Source organism: Trifolium pratense, linkage group LG4, assembly GCF_020283565.1.
Source record: "Trifolium pratense cultivar HEN17-A07 linkage group LG4, ARS_RC_1.1, whole genome shotgun sequence".
NCBI lineage: Eukaryota > Viridiplantae > Streptophyta > Magnoliopsida > Fabales > Fabaceae > Trifolium > Trifolium pratense.
The window spans coordinates 17,336,808-17,358,272 of record NC_060062.1 but is presented as its reverse complement, the minus strand read 5'-3'; the positions used below and the strand labels follow the sequence as shown (position 1 = coordinate 17,358,272).

Genomic DNA, 21,465 nt, shown 5'->3' with positions numbered 1-21,465 from the left:
GGTTGAAGAATAAATCCTAACCAAGTGGCCTCTCAGAAGTGAAATTATAGAAGTCATGTTTGATTTTAAAATTATTCTTGAGACTGAAGTCATTGAATAAGTTGTTTACGATACCAAAATAATCTTTTATCCACCAAATATCATAAAAAAAATGTTGTTCAATATTTTAAATTTTTGTTTATTCTATGTTATTTTGTCCGATACTTATCTTTCACAAATCAAATAACCGAACTCTAACCATTTAACATAACTAGAACATCGACCCGTGCGGTGCACGGGTCTGATTAGCGGTAAGATATATAATGATTAAATAAGATATGATAATTCCAATAATGTAAAATATATGAAAAAAGTTAAGTAACATTAAACGATAGTTCAACAATAATTTTGGATAAATATTCATACAAAGAAAACTATGTTATATTACGGAAGACTTCCTTATAGACCACATTCGAAGTCTTAGTCGTATCATCACCGTCGTCATCGATGATCAATATTTTTAATCTTTTTCTAGAAGTAACTCTTGAAATTGCAACATACAACTGATCATGTGAAAACACTGGCGACGGAAGATATATCCCAACATGCTTTAAAGATTGTCCCCGACTCTTATTAATAGTCATCGCAAAAGAAATCATTATAGGAAATTGTCTCCGTTGAAATTTAAAAGGAATTCTCACGTCAGATGGTGTCAGAGAAAATCTAGGTATGAAAACCTGATCACCAATATTACTTCCTGAAATATTTTTTCCTTCAAGAGCATGTTTTCCCAATCTCGTAATAATAAGTCTTGTTCCATTGCATAATCCTAATTTTTTATTCAAATTCCTTAATAGCATAACTGGAACTCCAACTTTAAGTCTCAACTTGTGATTTGGAAGTCCCGACGTAGAAATCGTGTTCAAAAATTCGGGAGTATGAACATCATCCACTGTTTGACCGTCTACATTTTGTGTGAGTGGAGTATCATAACTCAAATATGTTTTTTCTTCACCAGGAATTAAATCCAACATATAATCATTTATTGTGCCGACTATTGAATTTTTAGGAGCTAGTATAGCTCTATTTTGGAAATACACGTTATATCGTTCATGTTTTGGAAAAGTTGGGGATAAGTGCTTTCAACGATAGACGCAAGAGGATCACCTGAATTTGGAATCAATAAACTGATGAATGTCAAGTTCTAAATCATCTCGTTGTCATCTTCAATTTCTCCATCGCCAACACCCAAAACCCATTCAGGAAACAATCTTCTTTGTTCAACGTCTGCACTTGAAGCACCACCGAGAAGCCTCATGTTTTTACTCAATGTTAAAACTTCACAAAAATTCCAAAGAACCGAAGAATTAATAGTAGCATGAACAACTTCTGGCCTTGTACCTTTGGGTATTACTGGTAGAATTTGTCTAACATCTCCGCCAAAAACAACAATTTTTTCACCGAAGGGAATGTGTTTATTTTTTTCATCAAGAGACTTGAGAATATCTTTTAAAGTTCGATCAAAAGCTTCAAAACAATGTTTGTGCATCATTGGTGTTTCATCCCATATAATGAGTTTTGCTTTTTGTATTAATAGCACCAAAGGGCTTTTAGGAACTATGGTACATGTTGAAAACTCGTCAACATTTAGAGGAATACAAAACTTTGAATGTGTTGTTCTATCTCCAGGTATAAGCAATGCAGCGATCCCCACTTGAGGCAACTGTTAAAACTATCTCACCTTTTGAGCGTAATGCGGCTGACATGACCCTCCAGATAAATGTCTTCCCTGTACTGCCATAACCATGAAGAAAAAACACACCAGGTTTGTTTTCGTTAACTCTTGTAATGATTGTGTCATATACTTTACGTTGCTCTGAAGTCATAGTTGACATCAATCTAACATGTTCCTCAGCTAATGATTGTCTGTTATAATTCAATTCGTCGTGTATTAAACTATTTCGTATATCAGGAACTAATGATGTGTCTGCTCTAGGCATTTGAGGATAATCTTTTAAACTCTTCCCACAACTACGTAACATCATCTCAATATCTGCTAGTGCATATTGTATCAATTGATCATCGGTTAATATTAAATCTGCAATGTTAAAATCAAAATAATGAATGTGATTAGTGACATGTCTATGGTTGTGTTTGGTTGTATTGCAAAAAAAAATTGATTTAGCAGAATTGAGTTTGATAGATTTGATTTTGGTTAAAAGTGAGTTAAACAAAATTGATTTATGTTTGGATACATTAACGTAAAAATAAAGGGTATTTATAAAAAATATCAATTCTTTTTCCTTTTTTTTTGACAAAATTCTTTTTCCAATTTTAAAAAACTGCAATTTAATAAACTGCATAATAAATAATTTAAAAAGTGATATAAGCAAGGTTACATGAGACATTGAAATGTGAAAGGTTTTTTTTTTAATAGATTTCAATATTGTTGAAGGTGTTATAGTATGAGAATATATATATATATATATATATATATATATATATATATATATATATATATATATATATATATATATATATATATATATATAACCTTCCAAATCACACGTGATAATAACTTTCTAAATCTCACATGATAATTATTCTCTAAATTTATGATCCGGTAGAAAAAAAATCATTGATCAGGAAAGACATAAAAATATTTCGTGATGAATAATATAGTCAACAATAATTTTGATATGATATACCTTTCAAATTGATGGTGCTTATCAATTATTGCACATAATTTTAATCACAATTGATATACTTGTCATAGTGGTTGGAAATATTGTCTTACATCGAAGGGTTGCGAGTTCGAATCCTAGACAAGACAAAATTGTATTGTTTTTTAATAAAAATTGCAAGATAAAATGGAGGGAAAACTGGGAAAACAAATTAGGGTTTAGGGTTTGCTTGTGTATACAAGCTTATAATATAAAAGATTATTACGCTTATCAAGCTTCATCCAAGAGATGGGTCCAATCCAATAATTTATTTTGGATTTCTGAATTAATCTTTATTTTAAAAACTTCAAACTTTGTTAAGCCATAGTTTTATTAATTAATAATTTTAATTCGATCACATCTAAATTAACATATAAATATTTTTTGAGATATCTTAGAAACTATAGTAATAGCATCATATCGTGATTTATTTGGATGAATGTGTACAATACCAGTATTTAAGAATTCTTCTAAAATTATTGGCCATGGTCAAGATAGGCTTCTTGAATATCTGTTAAGTGTGAGTAAAGTCGTACATTAGTTGGAAGATTTGAGATTGAACAACATATAAGTGAGAGGATCCATAAACCTAATGCTTTTAAATTTTGGGGGAAAGTGTGGTGTTAGAGTCACTTGTGTGGTTGCTCAATGCTCAATGTGTCGATTGAATCCAGTGAGGCTCCCCCCTCACGGCCCAACAATGGTATCAGAGCCCGGTTGGGGGAGCAATGAGTGAGTGACGAAGGATTGTGGTCTTGGAGAGATTCACACTTGAGGAGAGATGTTGAGAGTTATCAAGTATGAGTTAAGTCTCACTTTGGTTGGAAGAGTTGAGGTTGAGTACTTTATAAGTGAAAGACCCATAACCTAATGCTTTAAGGTTTTGGATGAAAATGTGACATAAAAATGGATGTTTTCTCTCCCCACCCCCCGTGATTCTTTTATACCCCCCAATATTCCGATTTTGCCCTTGCAAAAAACTTCGGTTCGCAGAAACCGAATTTTTTCTAGTACAAATTCAAAGTAAATTTCGGTTTTCAAGGCAAAAAAACTTCGGTTTCTATAAACAGAAGTTTTTTGCAAGGGTAAAATTAGAAATTCAGAGGGTATAAAAGAATCACGGGGGGTGGGGAGAGAAAACATCATAAAAATGACTTATAAGATTGCTCAATGTCTAATGTGTTGATCCAAATCGGTGAAGCTCCCTCCTCAGAGCCCATCAATCTTGAACCAGTACGTTACAGGTAGGGTTTGCCCATACAAAAATATGTCAATGATTGATGCTCAAGTAATTGTGATCAATAGCAAATATTAGCATGCACTTTTTTTTTGTAGTGTTTGCTCTTTGGATGAATTCAGCTTGAATTTACTATGAAATCATGTTTATCCAAGTCATGGAAATGGTAAGCCTGAAATGTCCACAAAGATAACAATATGGGACTGTTACTACTATGCTTCGAGGTTTCCACAACCATTCAGGCTTACTATGTAAATCTTAGTGATTCATTTGTTAGGAGAAAGAAGAATTTGCTACTAACAGAGAAATCTAAACCACATTCATAATACATCTTTAGTGTCCCAAATCCTAACCCATACTATTGAGCTACATCTTCTGAGACAATTGTGCATGTTCTTTCACTATAGGATGTGTCTTCTCCTCATTCATATTCCACGCGAGGGATATCATTGTCCTTCGACATTTTATTCCTTCATGTCCTTGAACTTGTGACACATCCACCAAGCAATTGCAAGAACTCTTTCGCCTCTTTGCTTCAAGTTCAACTTCACTTTCTTCATCTCATAATATTCAGCATAATGTCTCATGAATAACTTTTACTCCAATCAATTTGCATAAAACAAATAATGCTAACAAAAGTAAGATTATCCCAAAAATAATATTTAACAATAAACAAATAAAATCCTGCCTAGGACTAACATTTGTTCTTTCTCAATAGTATCACTAACATAATATTATCCTAGAGAATATTCGGAAAGGTTTGATGATAAATACAACATGGAAGAACCTTTTAACAGTCTCCTAGCTAACCTTGTTCCTGATTTCTAAGACCTTCTTGTGAGAATTTGAGTGCAATGATGCTTCAAAAGTTGGGCTAGCTGCAGGCCGGTATTCTGGAAAGAGGCGACCAGACCTGTATCGAACTCCACAAGCGTTGCATAGGGTCCTTGAACCCTTAGGCCCCTCTCTCCATTGTGGTGTCTCAGTTACCTCACAATGCATACATTTTGTGGGGGTAGCTGAATCTTGTAATGCGGATCTCTTCATCTCAATACCGTTAGAGAGTGAGGAGATATCCTTTTTGCTCGGCTTTCTCTGGACTTTGCTTGATGATTTGCCAGCACACTGTTTCGCCAATTGATGTTTTTGAAAAGCACTTGAGAGATGCTGGAGTTTATTGCGAGGACGCTTTGCCGGGATCACTGGTAACTCAAAGTTGAAGTTCTCAACTGAGGAGTAACTACTGCTTTCAAAAACTGAAACTGGGCTATAGGTTTGGCATTTTCGCAAATTTGTTCCATTGAAAGAGACCATTTGGATAACCATAGTTTTGGTAGCGGCCTTTCGCAAAATATAAAACAATCAGAAACACAAATGATGGATATGCCTAGCCTACATATCTGACTATAGAAATGAAAGAAATTTTCAATAGGACATCTATGTAGAACCAACACTTCAGATTGAAAGTATGTTAGATGTCTGTCACGTGTCGATGTTAGATGATATTAGATACTAACATGACACCGAATCATGTGATTACATTCAATAATGCTATTTTCTCAAATTATTTAACGTGTCAGTCTATGTTAGATGTCAGTGTCGTGTCTAGTGTTCATGTATGTGTCAGTCTATGTTGCATGAATACTGATACCAGAAATACGGTACCAGTACCGGGTATGTGATACGAGTTTTTTAGAAAAACTAAGGTACGACAACATTAAGAATTTACAAAGAAAAGTACTTCAATCTTAATCCTTGCTATGAGACAGTGTCTACTTATTTTGTGATCATAGATCAATCTTAGCCTAGTTGTAATGTCAGCCACATATAAATTCATGAATTTTACTCTAGTTAAATTTATGCCAACAGCCCAACACGAAAGTCTTTGACAAAGGAATGCCATTACCATGTTACCTATCCATAAACCAATTTCTTGAGGAATCAAGGAAGCCAACTTTACATTATTTTTGTATAGATACCATCTATCCATCATCACATTATAACGAAAACTATTTCACTTTTTGAGGACAATACCCTAAAAGGGTTAAGGCATGAGTACTATTTATGAAGATAATAAGACAGATTTTCAGCATCAACTATCATATTTTAAAAATCATCTGCAAATTAATCATATGTAAGAAAATTGTACCTTTTAAGACAGATTTTTTAGCATAGCTTTTAGTCTTTTATACTCAATAAATGCTACCGAAACCTTGATTTGAGCTTACAACAAAAAATGTACCCCAATGACAAGAGACATAACAGCACATTTCAATAATCAAGCTCATAAACTAATTGCATGAAAACTGAATATTTAGCCTTATAGGGTATATAGCATCTGATTTTTCTCATGTTATCTCTCGTATCTACAAAGAAGTTTGATAACACATCTATCTCTAACAGAGCTAGAAGACATTTCAAAAAGAGCTAGAAGACATTAAAATCATCACATTCTCCCCTTTCACTTACCAGTGCTTGTTGATCTTTTAAGCTTGCATTAACATTATTTTTTCTGTCAATATGAGAAAGTTCCTGCATAACATCATTGTAGTAATTCTCAATTCCCGCTAAAAATCCTGACCAACAAAATGTCATATAGTCATCAAAAGCAAGCATACAAACTATTCCAATTAAAGAGGTGGAAATCCTATCAAACGACTTAGCCTTTGCAAGTTAACATAGAAAACATGACCCAAATAATGGAAATATGTGGTTCAATGTTGATGTATTTATGTAATTTTGGTTTCACATATTCAAACGATGCACATCATATTAATGATTTATCAAATATAATCATTAAGAAGATAAAGACATTCATCCAAACTGCAATGATGGGAGCAGAAAACTCACAGCAGCAGCAAAATTGTTGATAGAATTTGGTTTCTCATTTTGAGTTTCGCCATACAGCTCAGATGATGGTACCGAAAAAATCCCAAGAGATGGCTCTTCAAGGTGTTTGAATTGATCATTCAAATCATGTTCCACGGCATCAGTTTCCACATCTTCATGTGGGAAATCAAAAAACTCAACAACATCTTCAAGAATCTCATCCGACACACCGTTAAAATTGTTGTCAAAAAACCAATTGCTCTTCATATTAGCATTATCCTGAAAAAGAGTTAAGAGAAAACCATCCATCAGCAGTTGAGAATTCAACCAGAACATATGTTGAGAAGAGTTGAGATTGAACAACATATAAGTGAGAGGATCCATAAACCTAATTGCTTCAAATTTTGGGTGAAAGTGTGGTGTTAGAGTCACTTGTGTGGTTGCTCAATGCTCAATTTGCCGATTGAATCCAGTGAGGCTCCCCCCTCACGGCCCAACAATGGTTTCAGAGCCCGATTGGGAGAGCATTAAGTGAGTGACGAAGGATTGTGGACTCGGAGAGACTCACTTGAGGGGAGATGTTGGGAGTTATCAAGTGTAAGCTAAGTCCCACATTGGTTGCAAGAGTTGAGGTTGAGTACTTTATAAGTGAAAGACCCATAAACCTAATACCTTAAGGTTTTGGATGAATTCAGCTAGAATTTACTAAGAAATCATGTTTATCCAAGTCATGGAAATGGTAAGCCTGAAATGTCCACAAAGATAACAATATGGGACTGTTACTACTATGCTTCGAGGTTTCCACAACCATTCAGGCTTACTATGTAAATGTTAGTTACTCATTTGTTAGGAGAAAGAAGAAATTTGCTACTAACATCGAAATCTAAACCTCGTTCTTAATACATCATTAGCGTCCCAAATCCTAACTCATACTATTGAGCTACATCTTCTGAGACAATTGTGCATGTTCTTTCACTATAGGATGTGTCTACTCCTCATTTATGTTCCACGCAAGGGATATCATTGTCCTTCGACATTTTATTCCTTCATGTCCTTGAACATGAGACACATCCACCAAGCAATTGCAAGAACTCTTTCGCCTCTTTGCTTCAAGTTCAACTTCACTTTATTCATCTCATAATATTCAGCATAATGTCTCATGAAAAACTTTTGCTCCAATAAATTTGCATAAAACAAATAATGCTAACAAAAGTAAGATTATCCCAAAAATAATATTTAACAATAAACAAATAAATCTTGCCTAGGACTAACATTTGTTCTTTCTCAATAGTATCACTAACATAATATTATCCTAGAAAATATTCGGAAAGGTTTGATGATAAATACAACATGGAAGAACCTTTTAACAGTCTCCTAGCTAACCTTGTTCCTGATTTCTAAGACCTTCTTGTGAGAATTTGAGTGCAATGATGCTTCAAAAGTTGGGCTAGCTGCAGGCCGGTATTCTGGAAAGAGGCGACCAGACCTGTATCGAACTCCACAAGCGTTGCATAGGGTCCTTGGACCCTTAGGCCCCTCTCTCCATTGTGGTGTCTCAGTTACCTCGCAATGCATACATTTTGTGGGGGTAGCTGAATCTTGTAATGCGGATCTCTTCATCTCAATACCGTCAGAGAGTGAGGAGATATCCTTTTTGCCCAGCTTTCTTTGTACTTTGCTTGATGATTTGCCAGCACACTGTTTCGCCAATTGATATTTTTGAAAAGCAGGTGGAGTAGAGATAAATGGAATTGTGAAGAGCTTGTCAAAGCTTGAGAGACGCTGGCGTTTACTGCGAGGACGCTTTGCCGGGATCACTGGTAACTCAAAGTTGAAGTTCTCAACTGAGGAGTAACTACTGCTTTCAAAAACTGAAACTGGGCTGTAGGTTTGGCATTTTCGCAAATTTGTTCCATTGAAAGAGACCATTTGGATAGGAAGAGTTTTGGTATATGCTGGTCTAGCGGCCTTTCTTAGCTGTTTTATTGGGGAAACATACAAAATATAAAACAATCAGAAACACAAATGATGGATATGCCTAGCCTACACATCTGACTATAGAAATGAAAATAAATTTTCAATAGGACATCTATGTAGAACCAACACTTCAGATTGAAAGTATGTTGGATGTCCGTCACATGTCGGTGTTAGACACTGACATGGCACCAAAACATGTGATTACTCTCAATAAGGCTATTTTCTCAAATTATCACAAGTGTTTGACATGTCAGTGTTGTGTGTAGCGTTCATGTATGTGTCAGTCTATGTTTGCATGAAACTGAGTACGGTACCAATGCCGGGTACGTGATACAAGTTTAGAAAAACTAAGGTACAGGTACGTTAAGAATTTACAAAGAAAAGTACTTCAATCTTAATCCTTGTTATGAGACAGTGTCTACTTATTCATGAATTTTACTCTAGTTAAATTTATGCCGACACAAAAGTCTTTGACCAAAGGAATGCCATTACCATGTTACCTATCCATAAACCAACTTCTTAAGGAATCAATGAAGCAAACTTTACATTATTTTTGTATAGATACCATCTATTCATCATAACATTATAACCAGAACTATTTCACTTTCTGAGGGAAATACCCCAAAAAGGTTAAGGCATAAGTACTATTTGTGAAGATAACTGAGACAGATGTTCGGTGCCAACTATCATATTTTAAAACTTATCTGCAAATTAATCATATGTAAGAAAATTGTACCTTTTAAGACAGATTTTTTAGCATAGCTTTTAGTCTTTTATACTCAATAAATGCTACCGGAACCTTGATTTGAGCTTGGAACCAAATGTACCCCAAAAACAATAGACATAACAGCACATTTCAATAATCAAGCTTATCAACTAATTGCACGAAAACTGAATATTTAGTATTATAGCGTATAGCATCTGATTTTTCTCGTGTTTTCTCACGTATCTATAAAGAAGTTTGATAACACATCTATCTCTAACAGAGCTAGAAGACATTTCAAAAAGAGTTGAGTCAAAGGAATGTTACACATTAAAATCATCACATTCTCCCCTTTCACTTACTAGTGCTTGTTGACCTTTTAAGCTTGGATTAACAATATTTCTTCTGTCAATATGAGAAAGTTCCTGCATAACATCATTGTAGTAATTCTCAATTCCCGCTAAAAATCCTGACCAACAAAATGTCATATAGTCATCAAAGCAAGCATACAAACTTTTCGAATTTAAAAGGTAGAAATCCTATCCAACAACTTAGCCTTGGCAAGTGAACATAGATAACATGACCCGGATAATCAAAATATGTGGTTCAATGTTGATGTATTCATTTAATTTTGGTTTCACGTAATCAAACCATGCACATAATTGATTTATCATATATAATTATTAAGAAGATAAAGTCATTCATCCAAACTGCAATGATGGGAGCAGAAAACTCACAGCAGCAGCAAAATTGTTCACAGGTTTTGTTTTGCCATGCAGCTCAGTTGATGATACCGAAAAAATCCCAAGAGATGGCTCTTCAAGGTGTTTGAATTTATCATTCCAATCATGTTCCCCATCATCAGTTTCCACATCTTCATCTGGGAAATCAAAAAAATCAACAACATCTTCAAGAATCTCATCCGACACACCATTACAATTGCTGTCAAAAAACCAATTGTTCTTCATATTAGCATTATCCTGTAAAAGAGTCAAGAGAAAACCATCCATTAGCGGTTGACAATTCAACCATCAATGTAGTCCTTAAAGTATCACTCTCTTCAGTTTAATCCTAAAAGTATATAATAAATATAATATAAGTATATGAAATCCATCACTTTGCTTTTAGTCCCTAAAAATATGAAAATCAGGTGAGTCCCAAATATCTTAATAGCACGGGCTAAAGTGACGGATTTTTGTTCCATTAGGATAGCTCAGTTGATAGCTACTAGGGACATTATTCGAGAGGTCAGGGTTTAAACCCCGGATTCCGCACTTCACCACACTTATAGTGTGTGAGTCTAGTCGTTAGGCTACTGAACCAAAAATAAAATGAAGGATTTTGTATACTTTAGGGACTAAATTAATGGTTTATTCTTTGTCTTCCATTATACCTAGTTACAATGTGTAAAAATAAATGTTTATGATAAAATCCAACAAGACATGTTAAACCTAGTAATCAACTGCATGTGTTAAATTAACCTAGTAACAATGTTAAAGTTGCAAATTGAAGACCCACAAGCTTAATATTGAACATTATGAACATTACATTACATATATATTAAAATAAATAAAAAATGAAAATGCAAGGAAAAAGTGCAAAAATTAAGTGAGTGTGTCTGGAAAAAAAAAAAGAAAGAAAGAAAATAGACATTTGAAGACAGTAACTAAGTAACTAACCGGAAGTGAACGGAAGTTGGGGGGTGTTTATATGAAAGGGGGGGTATGGCGGTAGGATGAGAGGAGAAGAGAAGAAGAAGCCCTTCCTTATCTTGTGAGTGATTGTATGCTGCTGCTGTTTCTGCGCTAGCTGTCCTAACTGTAACATATAAATGAATCTTTGCTTCTTTTTCCTTTTTCCCCATGTGACATGTCCAAACTCTTTTTTTTTTTTACTAAATAAAAGATATTCATTCATTCAAATTGATAAGAATACATCGATGCAATACAAATTAAAATCGCTAAAAACAAAAAGGATGAATCTGCGAACAAACTCACAGCATCCGTGTTAATAGCATCAAACGGCATATTGCAAAAGCCTACATATTTGACTATATTGAAGTTTCCGGAACATTCATTTCGCCGGATCTGTAGCGTTGATGGTACAAAAGTCATTGATTGGATCTGCACTGGATCAACCTTAATCTTCAAACCTGAAACAAATGAACACCGCACAAAGACGGGACAACAATACTCCGCACTAAGACGGGACAACAATACTCTGCACTAAGACGGGACAACAATACTGAAAATCAAAACAAAGGATAAAATCGCAAAGATGAAAACAAAACTATAAGACTTAAACTATGTGAAAATCACTTATTTGTATTAAAAAGCAAGAAGAAAAAAATGTAAAGGGGTGATTTTAGGCCAAAAATTGACCTAAAACCACCCCTCTATGGGTGAGAGAAGAAGACATGTCCAAACTCTTATTCCACGTTACTATTTGTCTTTTTTTTATTGTTTCTTTATCGTCCGGTACTCAATATTGTATGAATGTGGATATTTCATGACACATATTATGTGGATATGTATCGGTACATGATTTACGTGGATGATTGTGATTGGTCTACAAATAGTGTTAATATAGAAAAATCAATAAATACTAGACGAATCAGAATCATCCACTTCAACAAATATACCGGTATATATCCAAATAAAATGTGTACCAAATAATTCACCTTATGAGAATATGTATTGGTACACAACTTAAGTGGATGATTATAATTGGTTTACAAATAACATTAATATAGAAAAATAAAAAAATAATATTTGTAAACCAATCAGAATCATTCATCTCAAAAAATGTAAAATAGAAGCGTTAACTATTTAGAGTCTCTTGTGATGGTGCAATTACATTGTATCTCTTAAGCCTTACTGGCTGATGTGTTAAGACTTAAGAGTATGTGGACATAGGTTTTAGTTTTTTTTTTCCCTCATGTAACAAAAAAAATACTTTTTTTTTGACTAAAAAAAATAACATTTAATTTTCAGATTTATTGAAATATTCATTTTAGAATGAGTATTATCTTCCACTCCTTGACTCTCATTTGATTATTTTACTTTAGATTATGTTACTGTAAAATGAGTAATTCATTGTTTTTTTAAGACAAATTCACCCCAATGTACATGCCCTGTATCTCAGTGTGGAGGGCAACACACAAGCCAATTTTATGGGCAGAACTACTCAAACAGATGTCATTGTTGTTAGTATATATTATATTTAAATGACAGAATTATTCTTGTGAAATAATTATATTTTTTCAAAATATTTTGTAATATTTATATAAATTAATAAAAAAATTAAATAGTTGTACATAAATTAATAAAGAAATTAGTTTTTGGTTACTTTTAAGAAAATTATTCAAACTATTGAATAAACATAGTCAATTATTTTTTTAAAAAAATCCATACGAAGCAGAGGCATGGGGGTTGAAAGCGGCTATTTCTTGGTTACGAAATTTAGGTTGTGCTAATGTTGTTATAGAACTAGATTGCAAACTAGTGGTAGATGACATTAGAGGTAAACTAAATCTACGTACGGAATTTGGTGTTAAATTAGCCGTGTGCAAAGCTTCTTTACGTTTATTACAAAACTTTAGGATAAGTTTTTTTTTTGGTACAACTTTAGGATAAGTTTTATCAAGAGACAACCTAACAATGTTGCTTACTTGTTAGCAAGAGCGGCATTGCCTTTGCTGGTCGCCAAGATTTTGATATATTTATTTTAATCAAATGTCAAATCGTGAAATTACTATTTTTTTACTCATTTCATGGATTAGTGTCATTAGTTCATGTCACACATTAAAATAAATATATTATTATGCATTGATACCTTATTATTATTTTTTGAAGCAATACCTTGTTATTTTTGGTAATTAAAAAATTTGAAAGCAAAATTGAAATGATTAACTACCTTCAATTTTAGAGACTAATAGAACAAATTGACTAATCCATAGAAGAACTTCCAACAAAACTGTAAATAAAAAGGAAATGCCTAACAGAACCCGGCCCATCAACAGACATAAAATGGAACAAAATCATTTGCTTATAAGACCAAGGATGGAGATAAATATATTTGTTCTCTAAAACCTGTGTTAGAACTTAGATCCCCCCAAATTATGGTTCAACTAATTTACTTCTTAACCTTCAACGTTCTTCTTCTCACATTTACAATTAGTAAGAATAAGAAAAGGATGAAGAAGAAAGTTATTGTTAATGTAAGAACCTTCCAAAGGATGATGCTATATGCACTACTTGATATGTTGTCCAATTTCTCCTGCAATTTAATTTAACACAGTAAAAGCAATCAAAATTCAAATTCAAGACATAAGATTTCAGTGCAAGACATGAATGATAGCATCAACGAGTAGATATCTAACTATTACCAATTTTGGTAATATATCTTTCATTTCTTATCTATTTTATGCATAAGATATGAACTCTAGCTCATCATGGACAACAAATGCATATAAATACTTAACACAAACTACATTTTCTTTTTAAGCAAAAGACAAAATCCGGGTGCAAAGACATCGTTCGGTGGAAATGACATCCCAACTATTTTTGCACCCACAACCACCACCTATCATTTGCAGAACCCCGATAATTATTATTAAATAAATAAGGATAAAGATACTTGGAGGGACTAGGAAAAAATCCAAGGGAACAAATCAAAGGACCAACAACATCTGCCTTAGGAAAAACCTTACTAGTAAAATCTAAAAGGGATAAAACCTGATGAAGGAAAAACTATATCAAGTTTTCAAAATTAAATTAGTTATGGTTTTCATTAAAATCTAAGACAAGATGAATGATAATAAAGAATTCCTTCAAAAAAAAAATGAATGATAATAAAGTTGTCCCCTGTCAATATTTTTGGATCCCCTGTCAATATTTTTGACTATACCTTTTGCACCAATTTGTTATTTTTGTATTAAGATAAAATTTACATAAATAATATGCATATAATAAATAACTAACTCGATACTGTGACCATATTTTTTGTTTTAAGCTGTTTAAAATTTAGACTTCCAATCTTTTGCAGACATAGATAAGATTATCCTACCATTTAGGTGCTTAAAGCATAAACGCTCGGCATAAAATAAAGTCAAATTGTTTTCATATAAGCTATGATGCAGATCTTATGAGAATAAGCTGAAAACAGCTGATAGACATGTTATAAGTTGTTTCTAATTTCTATAAGTTCTCTCAAACAGTCTCGCAGGTAGATAAGCTCAAAAAAGCTAATTGAAACAGGCCCTAAGGGAAGAGAGACAAAATCAAACCTAACAGTTATACCTCAGTAATCAGCAATGAGGTTTTATGTTGATTATTGAAAATGGCTCTCGCATATTCATAGAGCTCCAAGTCAAGATCGTTAAGAGATCGTAGCTGCTGGAGAACCTCTTCAGGAACTCGAAGCCGTGCCTGCAAAGTCATAAAAAATCATTAGAAAGGGATAACACAGAAAGACAAGCTGACAGAAGGCTATAGGATAAAGTCCTATCCAACACTTGTCAAATAGTACCATTAACTCAATGTCTTTGATAAGAGATACGAAATAAAACAAAGTAATAGACGTTGAAACAATATGCAAATGTAAAACACGTTCATCATTCATGCCATGATATTCCAATATGTATATCCATGCAATTTGATTTGCATACATCTGCACTACCGAAACCCCAATCAAAAAGGATATGCAATAAGTTAGTTAGCTTGCACAAACTTCTGAAATATTAAAAAGAATGTTCAGCATGCCATGGATATGTTTTAATCTTGTGAAGAGAAACTATTATATTACAGAATCATGAAATTTCCAGCTAAAATGAAAGCGGATGTCCATGTTGTTTTGAAAGCCCACGAAATAATTTTAGTAATGCAAAGTTATCATCCTAGAGCGAATACCATAAATTCAAAACCGTAAGATTAAGTAACTTGAAATACTGGCACAATTAAGAAATACATATCCCAGGCAGTTGTAGATGTCTACACTAAAAGAGTGAGTCAATAAAGAATAAATATCCACGGCACATAATGATAGTGAAAGAATTATAGAATCATATCATGTTAGCATTAGATCTGTTAAACTTGCCTCCTTTGTAAAGTTCACCGGAATCCTCTTCAAAGAGGCGGAGCGTCGGCCTGACTGGGTCTTGCGTAACTTAGAAATACAGACTTCATAAGAATTCATGAGTTTCCCAACAGTCATCTGAAATCAATGAAAGATCAGCAAGCTGATAAGAAATGGATAATATCTGGCAAGTCCGTAAAACAAACAGATTTGCTAAGCAAACAAGCTTACAGCTGATTTTGCCGCTTCTCCATTTTCACTTGAAGTAACCTCAATTGCTCCCCTGTCCGAGGTGCTATTCTGTCTCACAGTCAGAAACTTTGTAAGAATGCTTTCCATATTCAATAACTAAGTTCCTCCATCGAAGAGATGCTTCTTACCTGATGTTCACTGCTATCAGGATCGGCATCTGAAAATGAACTCTGTTCTGTTGTACAAGTACATGACAATTGCCAAATGTTAATTAAAATACAACACAATGGAAGAACTACAAATGTCAACAGCAAAACACACCCAAAGATCATTTCAAAACATGATATTTGACACACCCACCCATAGATTCTGAAAATATTACATGTCCAGGGTAATGCAAGAATATGAGCGCCAACTTCATGCTCCAAATTCTGTACCATTCTCAACGGCTTTTCAGCCCTTCTAACTTGAGAAAAAAGTTTGAGAGAAACAAAAAAGTGCTTAAACCACACTAACCTGTATTTTCAATAATATCCAGGCTGCTGTTTGGTGCAATAAGCTGTGATATAACCTGAGAACCAACCACGTTTGCAAACATCGTTGCAGATTCTCTGTGCTCCTCGGTAAGACCAACATATAACATATCGTCCAATCTCTTCTGCAAAATGTACAAGTACATACTGTAAAAGGATTGAGGAAAATAGCAGTTGGGAGAAGCAAACAACTATGAGTGCACTATCAAAACTTCAAAATTACCTTTGCAACTTGTAGCACATATTTACCAAGAACCTTATATTTCTGTACACAATGACGCACTTCATGTGCTTCTGCTATATAAGAATTGTTTGTCAAACCTGCAACCTGATGATTGAACAATTCACCAAACTTCATTAGATATATTAGACATCATTACCAAAGAAACTCAATAAATTCACGATCTGAGTTTGTCATTTGCAATTAAGGATTTCATTTGCAGGAAACAACTATAATGAACATGCCCATCTTGCTTGCAAATTAATATTCAAATGGGAAACCTGTGGAATTTTTCACTGAGATATAAGTTAAGATTGAATCATCCAACAATAAAATGGGTGATTATAAGGGATCTTGCAGATTAAAAAAATGCATCCATATTTTTTTAGGTGATAATCTGTGGCATCAGAACAGAAAACAGATTCCAACCAACATATTCTAATTGAATCATGATTTCAGAAAACAATTAAACATTCATAACATTTATAGAAATTGATGAAGCATAAGAATCTCAACACTACTAAAGAAACACATTACCTGAAATGTGGCTCCATTATGTACAATATCCCAAGCCGCAGGATGATTGATGTATTCTTGTAAAGGCATTGCAAAATCTTCCATATCATAAGGATCACTGCCCTCAACAGTATTCAGTCCCTTACTATACCTAGCTTCTCTCTGTAGATTAAGGTCTATATCAATCACAGGTACATCAGTAGGAAATATGGAAGAACATATTTTAAAAGTATGAAGGCCAGATAGTATCACCCAGCATGTGGTAATGCTACAAAAATTAGCCAACAAAATGGCATTATGAAGTAAGGATATCCAATCACATTCTTTTTGGAAACTTAGCTATTTATGTCGAAGATTAATCTTCACATAAGAATTGGGCTTCATGCTCTTTGTTAGGGTTACATGGTATCAGAAAAATTATCCTTTTACAACCTAACATGAATTTAGAAGAATTGAAATAAAATGCACAAACAGACAAATCTCAAACAGCGAATAAATAATATATATACCCTAGCAAATAGATCTTCTCTCATCCATGGAACCAGATATTTCCACGGCCAGATATCCAATGTGCTTACTCCTTTAGACTTAGAGCGCAAGCGAGAAGCCATCTTTGTTGCAGATGTCAAGTTTGGATGCACCAAAAATCTAGCCGCAACCTCCATTGAAAATTCGTAAGTACTAAAGACACGGTCAACCGGATCCCTGAGTATGGTAACCACAGAAGTTCTATCCTTTGGAAGTTTAGATGTCATGCTATAGTCATCATGGGTAGTTAACAGTCTACATTTTTCTTTGCTGCAAATATATGTAAACAACAGAAAATAAGCAAAATATATGATGGATTTCATAATAGATTTAAATATGCAGAAATGGCTTTTCAATAATGGAGTAAGAGTAAGTGTGACCTAATACAAGTTGTTATGCTTTACACTTGAACAAAAAACAAACAACTGCAAATATCTGTCATTATCTTGTTGTGTACAAATCTTATAAAAGCAGCTGTGATTTTATGCAAATCAGTGTATTAAAAAACTAATAGGCAAAGCTGCAGAATGCATCTGCATTTACAGAGAAATACTCCAGCTACAAGAAATGATAGATTGTAATCGTAATGATAGACCAGCTACAAGAAACTAAACCCAGACAACTTATGAAATGCTAAAGGCCTTTTTAGGTGTTAAAAGATTTTTCAACAATCACAGCAGGTTAGAAAAGAGTTATCTAAGGCGGTTATTAATCTCAGATAGTGGCGTGTAGCGCTAACCCCCAAAAATGCTACTCCCTCTGTCCCAAAACTTTGGTCCTTTTAGCATTTTACCTTTGTCCCAAAACTTTGGTTCTTTTAAGAAATCAAGTTACAATTAATGATGTTTTACCATTTATACCCTTACAAAAATAAAAGCATTCATTAAAAGAATTTTCTCTTTTCTAATAAAGTAGGGGTAAGAATGACTTAACTTATTAACATTTATTATTTCTTAATCTATGTGCAAAACTCTAAAGCACCAGAGATTTCGGACGGAAGGAGTATAGCGGGATCACCGCTATTGTGAAGACTAAAAAACCATGTAACAAAGTAAACATAAATTCCAACAGCATACATAAATACTAAAACATAGAAAGAAAAAAAAAAACAAAATTAAAGGGACATATACTTAATAATTATAATAAACTTTGCATTTCCCATCAAGATAGGCTTTAATGTTTGGTATCATGGTGGGTATGTCAGAATCAACGCGATCCAGCGTGATTTTTCAAAAGCTACAAAGTGTAGCTTCTGTGAAATCATGGTGGATCACCGTGATTCTGACGTATCCACCGTGATACCAATATAAGCAAAGACTAAATAACATTCCATCAAGTTCTCCCCTTATCCTCAATTGCTACATCGCCGCTATTCACCCGCATAGCAGCCCAAAAACACTACGAAATTGCTACGTCGCCGCTATTCACCTACTATGGCTGCTTCTCTCAATAGCGGTTTGCAACCCTCTGGCATAGCGGAGAGGGGGGTCACCAACTCATTGCTATGCTATATTGGCGCTATGGTGCACTATTAACATCATAGATCTAAGGTACTCCTCAAAAGCTATTTTGTTGTCAAAAAGCCATAAGCCAACGACTGTGCCAGTTAAAGCTACTCAAAGGAATCACTACCAACTTCACTCTCCTTTTTTTTTTTGGTCAAGTGACCTAGTGGCCAGAATTTCACCCCAAGGTGAATAAGTAGGGAATCTCGGATTTGAACCCCGACCCCTGCATATTGCAGTGTCCCTACCAACTGAGCTATGTTCATGGAAACCACTACCAACATTACTATGAACAGCCAAAACAATCAATTTAGACTATTTTTATTTATTTTAAAAAGGTGCCAAAAAGAGCAGCATAGTCGTAATGCACGGAAAATCCAGGCGTTACCTTGGATCGAAGCGCAACTTATCATAAGATCGAGGACATTCCAAATAGCCTGGATACAATTTCCTCAAAAAGCTGCATATAATAAACACACCAACATAATCAAACAAACATGTCAATGAATTTCATTTAACATAAAAAACTCCAAAAAACAAACTTACCAATGAAAATAAGTGCGTCCTCCCGTTCTAGGAACATGTAAGAAAAACAACAAATTCTTAAGCGTAAGCTTATCTTTTTGTCTAATTTCTCTATCAAGCGAAGAACTCGCCCAAGTCTTAACAACTCTTTCACAACGTCCATAATCATCTTCAGCAAAACATGCATTCACTAACACACAAAAACAAAAAATCAAAATCAAACAACAATTAATCCAAAAACACAAAAATAAAAAATAAAAACATCTTTAATTGAAATACCTAATCCAAAGAGAATGAGGAACAAGAAGAACTTGATAATATGATCCATACATACACGAAATCCCTAAAAAAAAAAACATGAATTGATGAAGAGTGTTAAAGTAAAGAGAAACAGGAACAAGAATGGTTGGTAATGGACCTACCTGTATTGAATTTCGGGATCTCGTGTTCATAAATTCTTACAACAGTGTTGGGATTTGGTGAGACAGAAATTGCGATCGAGCTGGAAACAAAAACCCTTTGTTTTGGTTTTTGTTTTTCTCGAGAAATAAATAGAAATTTTCCCGGGAAAATTAACGCGAGTGAAGTTGAAATGAAAACGTTTTAGTTGAAAATGGTTATGAGTGCAGAAATGAAAGCGCACTTTTAATTTCTGTTTGTTTCTTTGTTTTTGGACTCAATTTGTGTGTTTCCGTGCATAGATAGATCATAGCATTTCACACACACTTTCAAAAATCAATTCATTAAAATGAAGGGCAAAATGGTCAAAGCAAAAAAATGGTGGTATGGTATGAAATGAATCACCTCCTCCACAACAATATATATGTGTGAGGAGAGTCAATTAATTAAAAATAAAAAGGTGATTATGAGGTACCCGTGAAATGCTAAATAAAATATTTTTATATCTTCAAAATTTTGGTTTGTGGTTTTATATAATGCAAAATCAATCATTTTACATAAAAAATGACATTACGGTAAATTTTGTATTATTTTGTCCAGTACTGAGCGTATCAAATAAGATACAGTACAAAATTGATTGTCTTGTGCAATGATCATCAAACAGAGTACTGTACAAAAAATTGCCCTGTAACTCAGTCACTTGTCAAGTATTGTTCTATCTAGTAACCATTGTTTTGCAAATCAAACGCAACCTATATGTGTAGGAGTCGGAGTTCAAATTCTAGACACTTCACTTATTCACATTTAAGGTGGATTTTTTAGCCACTAAACTACTTTACCGAAAAAAGTGATTATGAGACAGAAAAAATACGAAGAGAGTTATAGACACATAATAGGGTAGCAGCGAGGGTAGAAAGAAAGAGGACAATAAATGATTCAGATTTGGCGTATAAGAAAAATTAAAATCAATGCACCCAGTAAGTTTTAGTGGCGCGTTGGCACGTAATGCACTTAGGTACTGTTTGACCTAGTTTTTTTTTCTTCTTCTTTTGAGTTTATGCAAACAACTTATGCAATATAAATTATGTTTTATGTTATTTTATAAGTTCATACTAGTCAAAATTATATTTTTATAAGCTATTTTATCATAAACTACATTGAAAAACTTATAATAATACATAAAAATTGCATAAGTTGTTTGCATAAGTTCAAAAGAAGAGGAAAAAAGCTAGGCCAAATGGTACCTTAGTAAAGTTAATGTTAAAAAGATAAATTTTTTTACGGTATATTTTAAGATATTAAATGCACAAGTTTCAAATTAAAATTTTCTTATTAGTATATTCCCTCCGGACACAAATATAAACAAAAATGCATGTTTTAGGTTCATTGAATAATAGATGTATCTAGTCTGTATTATAGTCCAGACACATCTGTTATTCAATGAATCTAAAAAATACATTTTTTTTTTATATTTGTGTCCGGAGGGAAGTACTTTTTCTTTTTTTGTTACAACCCGGAGCAGAG

At 33.7% G+C, this 21,465-nt stretch overlaps 2 protein-coding genes and 1 pseudogene across 3 annotated transcripts; all 3 read right to left on the bottom strand.

Annotated features, from left to right (window-relative positions):
• Positions 1 to 425: 425 nt before the first annotated feature.
• Positions 426 to 2,069, bottom strand: LOC123919945 (annotated as a pseudogene).
• A 1,925-nt stretch (positions 2,070 to 3,994) lies between these two features.
• On the bottom strand, positions 3,995 to 11,330 carry LOC123919943 (GATA transcription factor 11-like). 2 transcript variants are annotated; one of them, XM_045971998.1, is made up of 7 exons: positions 11,128 to 11,330; positions 10,186 to 10,428; positions 9,811 to 9,873; positions 8,152 to 8,745; positions 6,790 to 7,047; positions 6,409 to 6,471; positions 3,995 to 5,280 (listed from the first exon to the last, which is right to left on the bottom strand). In XM_045971998.1, the coding sequence occupies exons 2-7, from the start codon at positions 10,414 to 10,416 to the stop codon at positions 4,741 to 4,743; spliced, it is 1,749 nt and encodes a 582-aa protein (XP_045827954.1). In that variant the 5' UTR covers positions 10,417 to 10,428; positions 11,128 to 11,330; the 3' UTR covers positions 3,995 to 4,740. The 2 variants fall into 2 exon arrangements, with proteins under 2 accessions (XP_045827954.1, XP_045827955.1); XM_045971999.1 differs by lacking the exon at positions 11,128 to 11,330 and having other exon boundaries at positions 9,811 to 9,917; positions 10,186 to 10,327.
• Positions 11,331 to 13,333: 2,003 nt separating this feature from the next.
• On the bottom strand, positions 13,334 to 20,329 carry LOC123919942 (protein-tyrosine sulfotransferase). Its single transcript, XM_045971997.1, has 13 exons — positions 19,965 to 20,329; positions 19,822 to 19,885; positions 19,564 to 19,732; positions 19,406 to 19,477; positions 17,494 to 17,782; positions 17,006 to 17,146; positions 16,472 to 16,576; positions 16,232 to 16,373; positions 15,904 to 15,950; positions 15,755 to 15,823; positions 15,545 to 15,661; positions 14,749 to 14,877; positions 13,334 to 13,726 (listed from the first exon to the last, which is right to left on the bottom strand). Exons 1-13 carry the CDS (start codon positions 19,992 to 19,994, stop codon positions 13,583 to 13,585), a joined length of 1,518 nt encoding a protein of 505 aa, XP_045827953.1. The 5' UTR covers positions 19,995 to 20,329; the 3' UTR covers positions 13,334 to 13,582.
• Between the last annotated feature and the right edge of the window lie 1,136 nt (positions 20,330 to 21,465).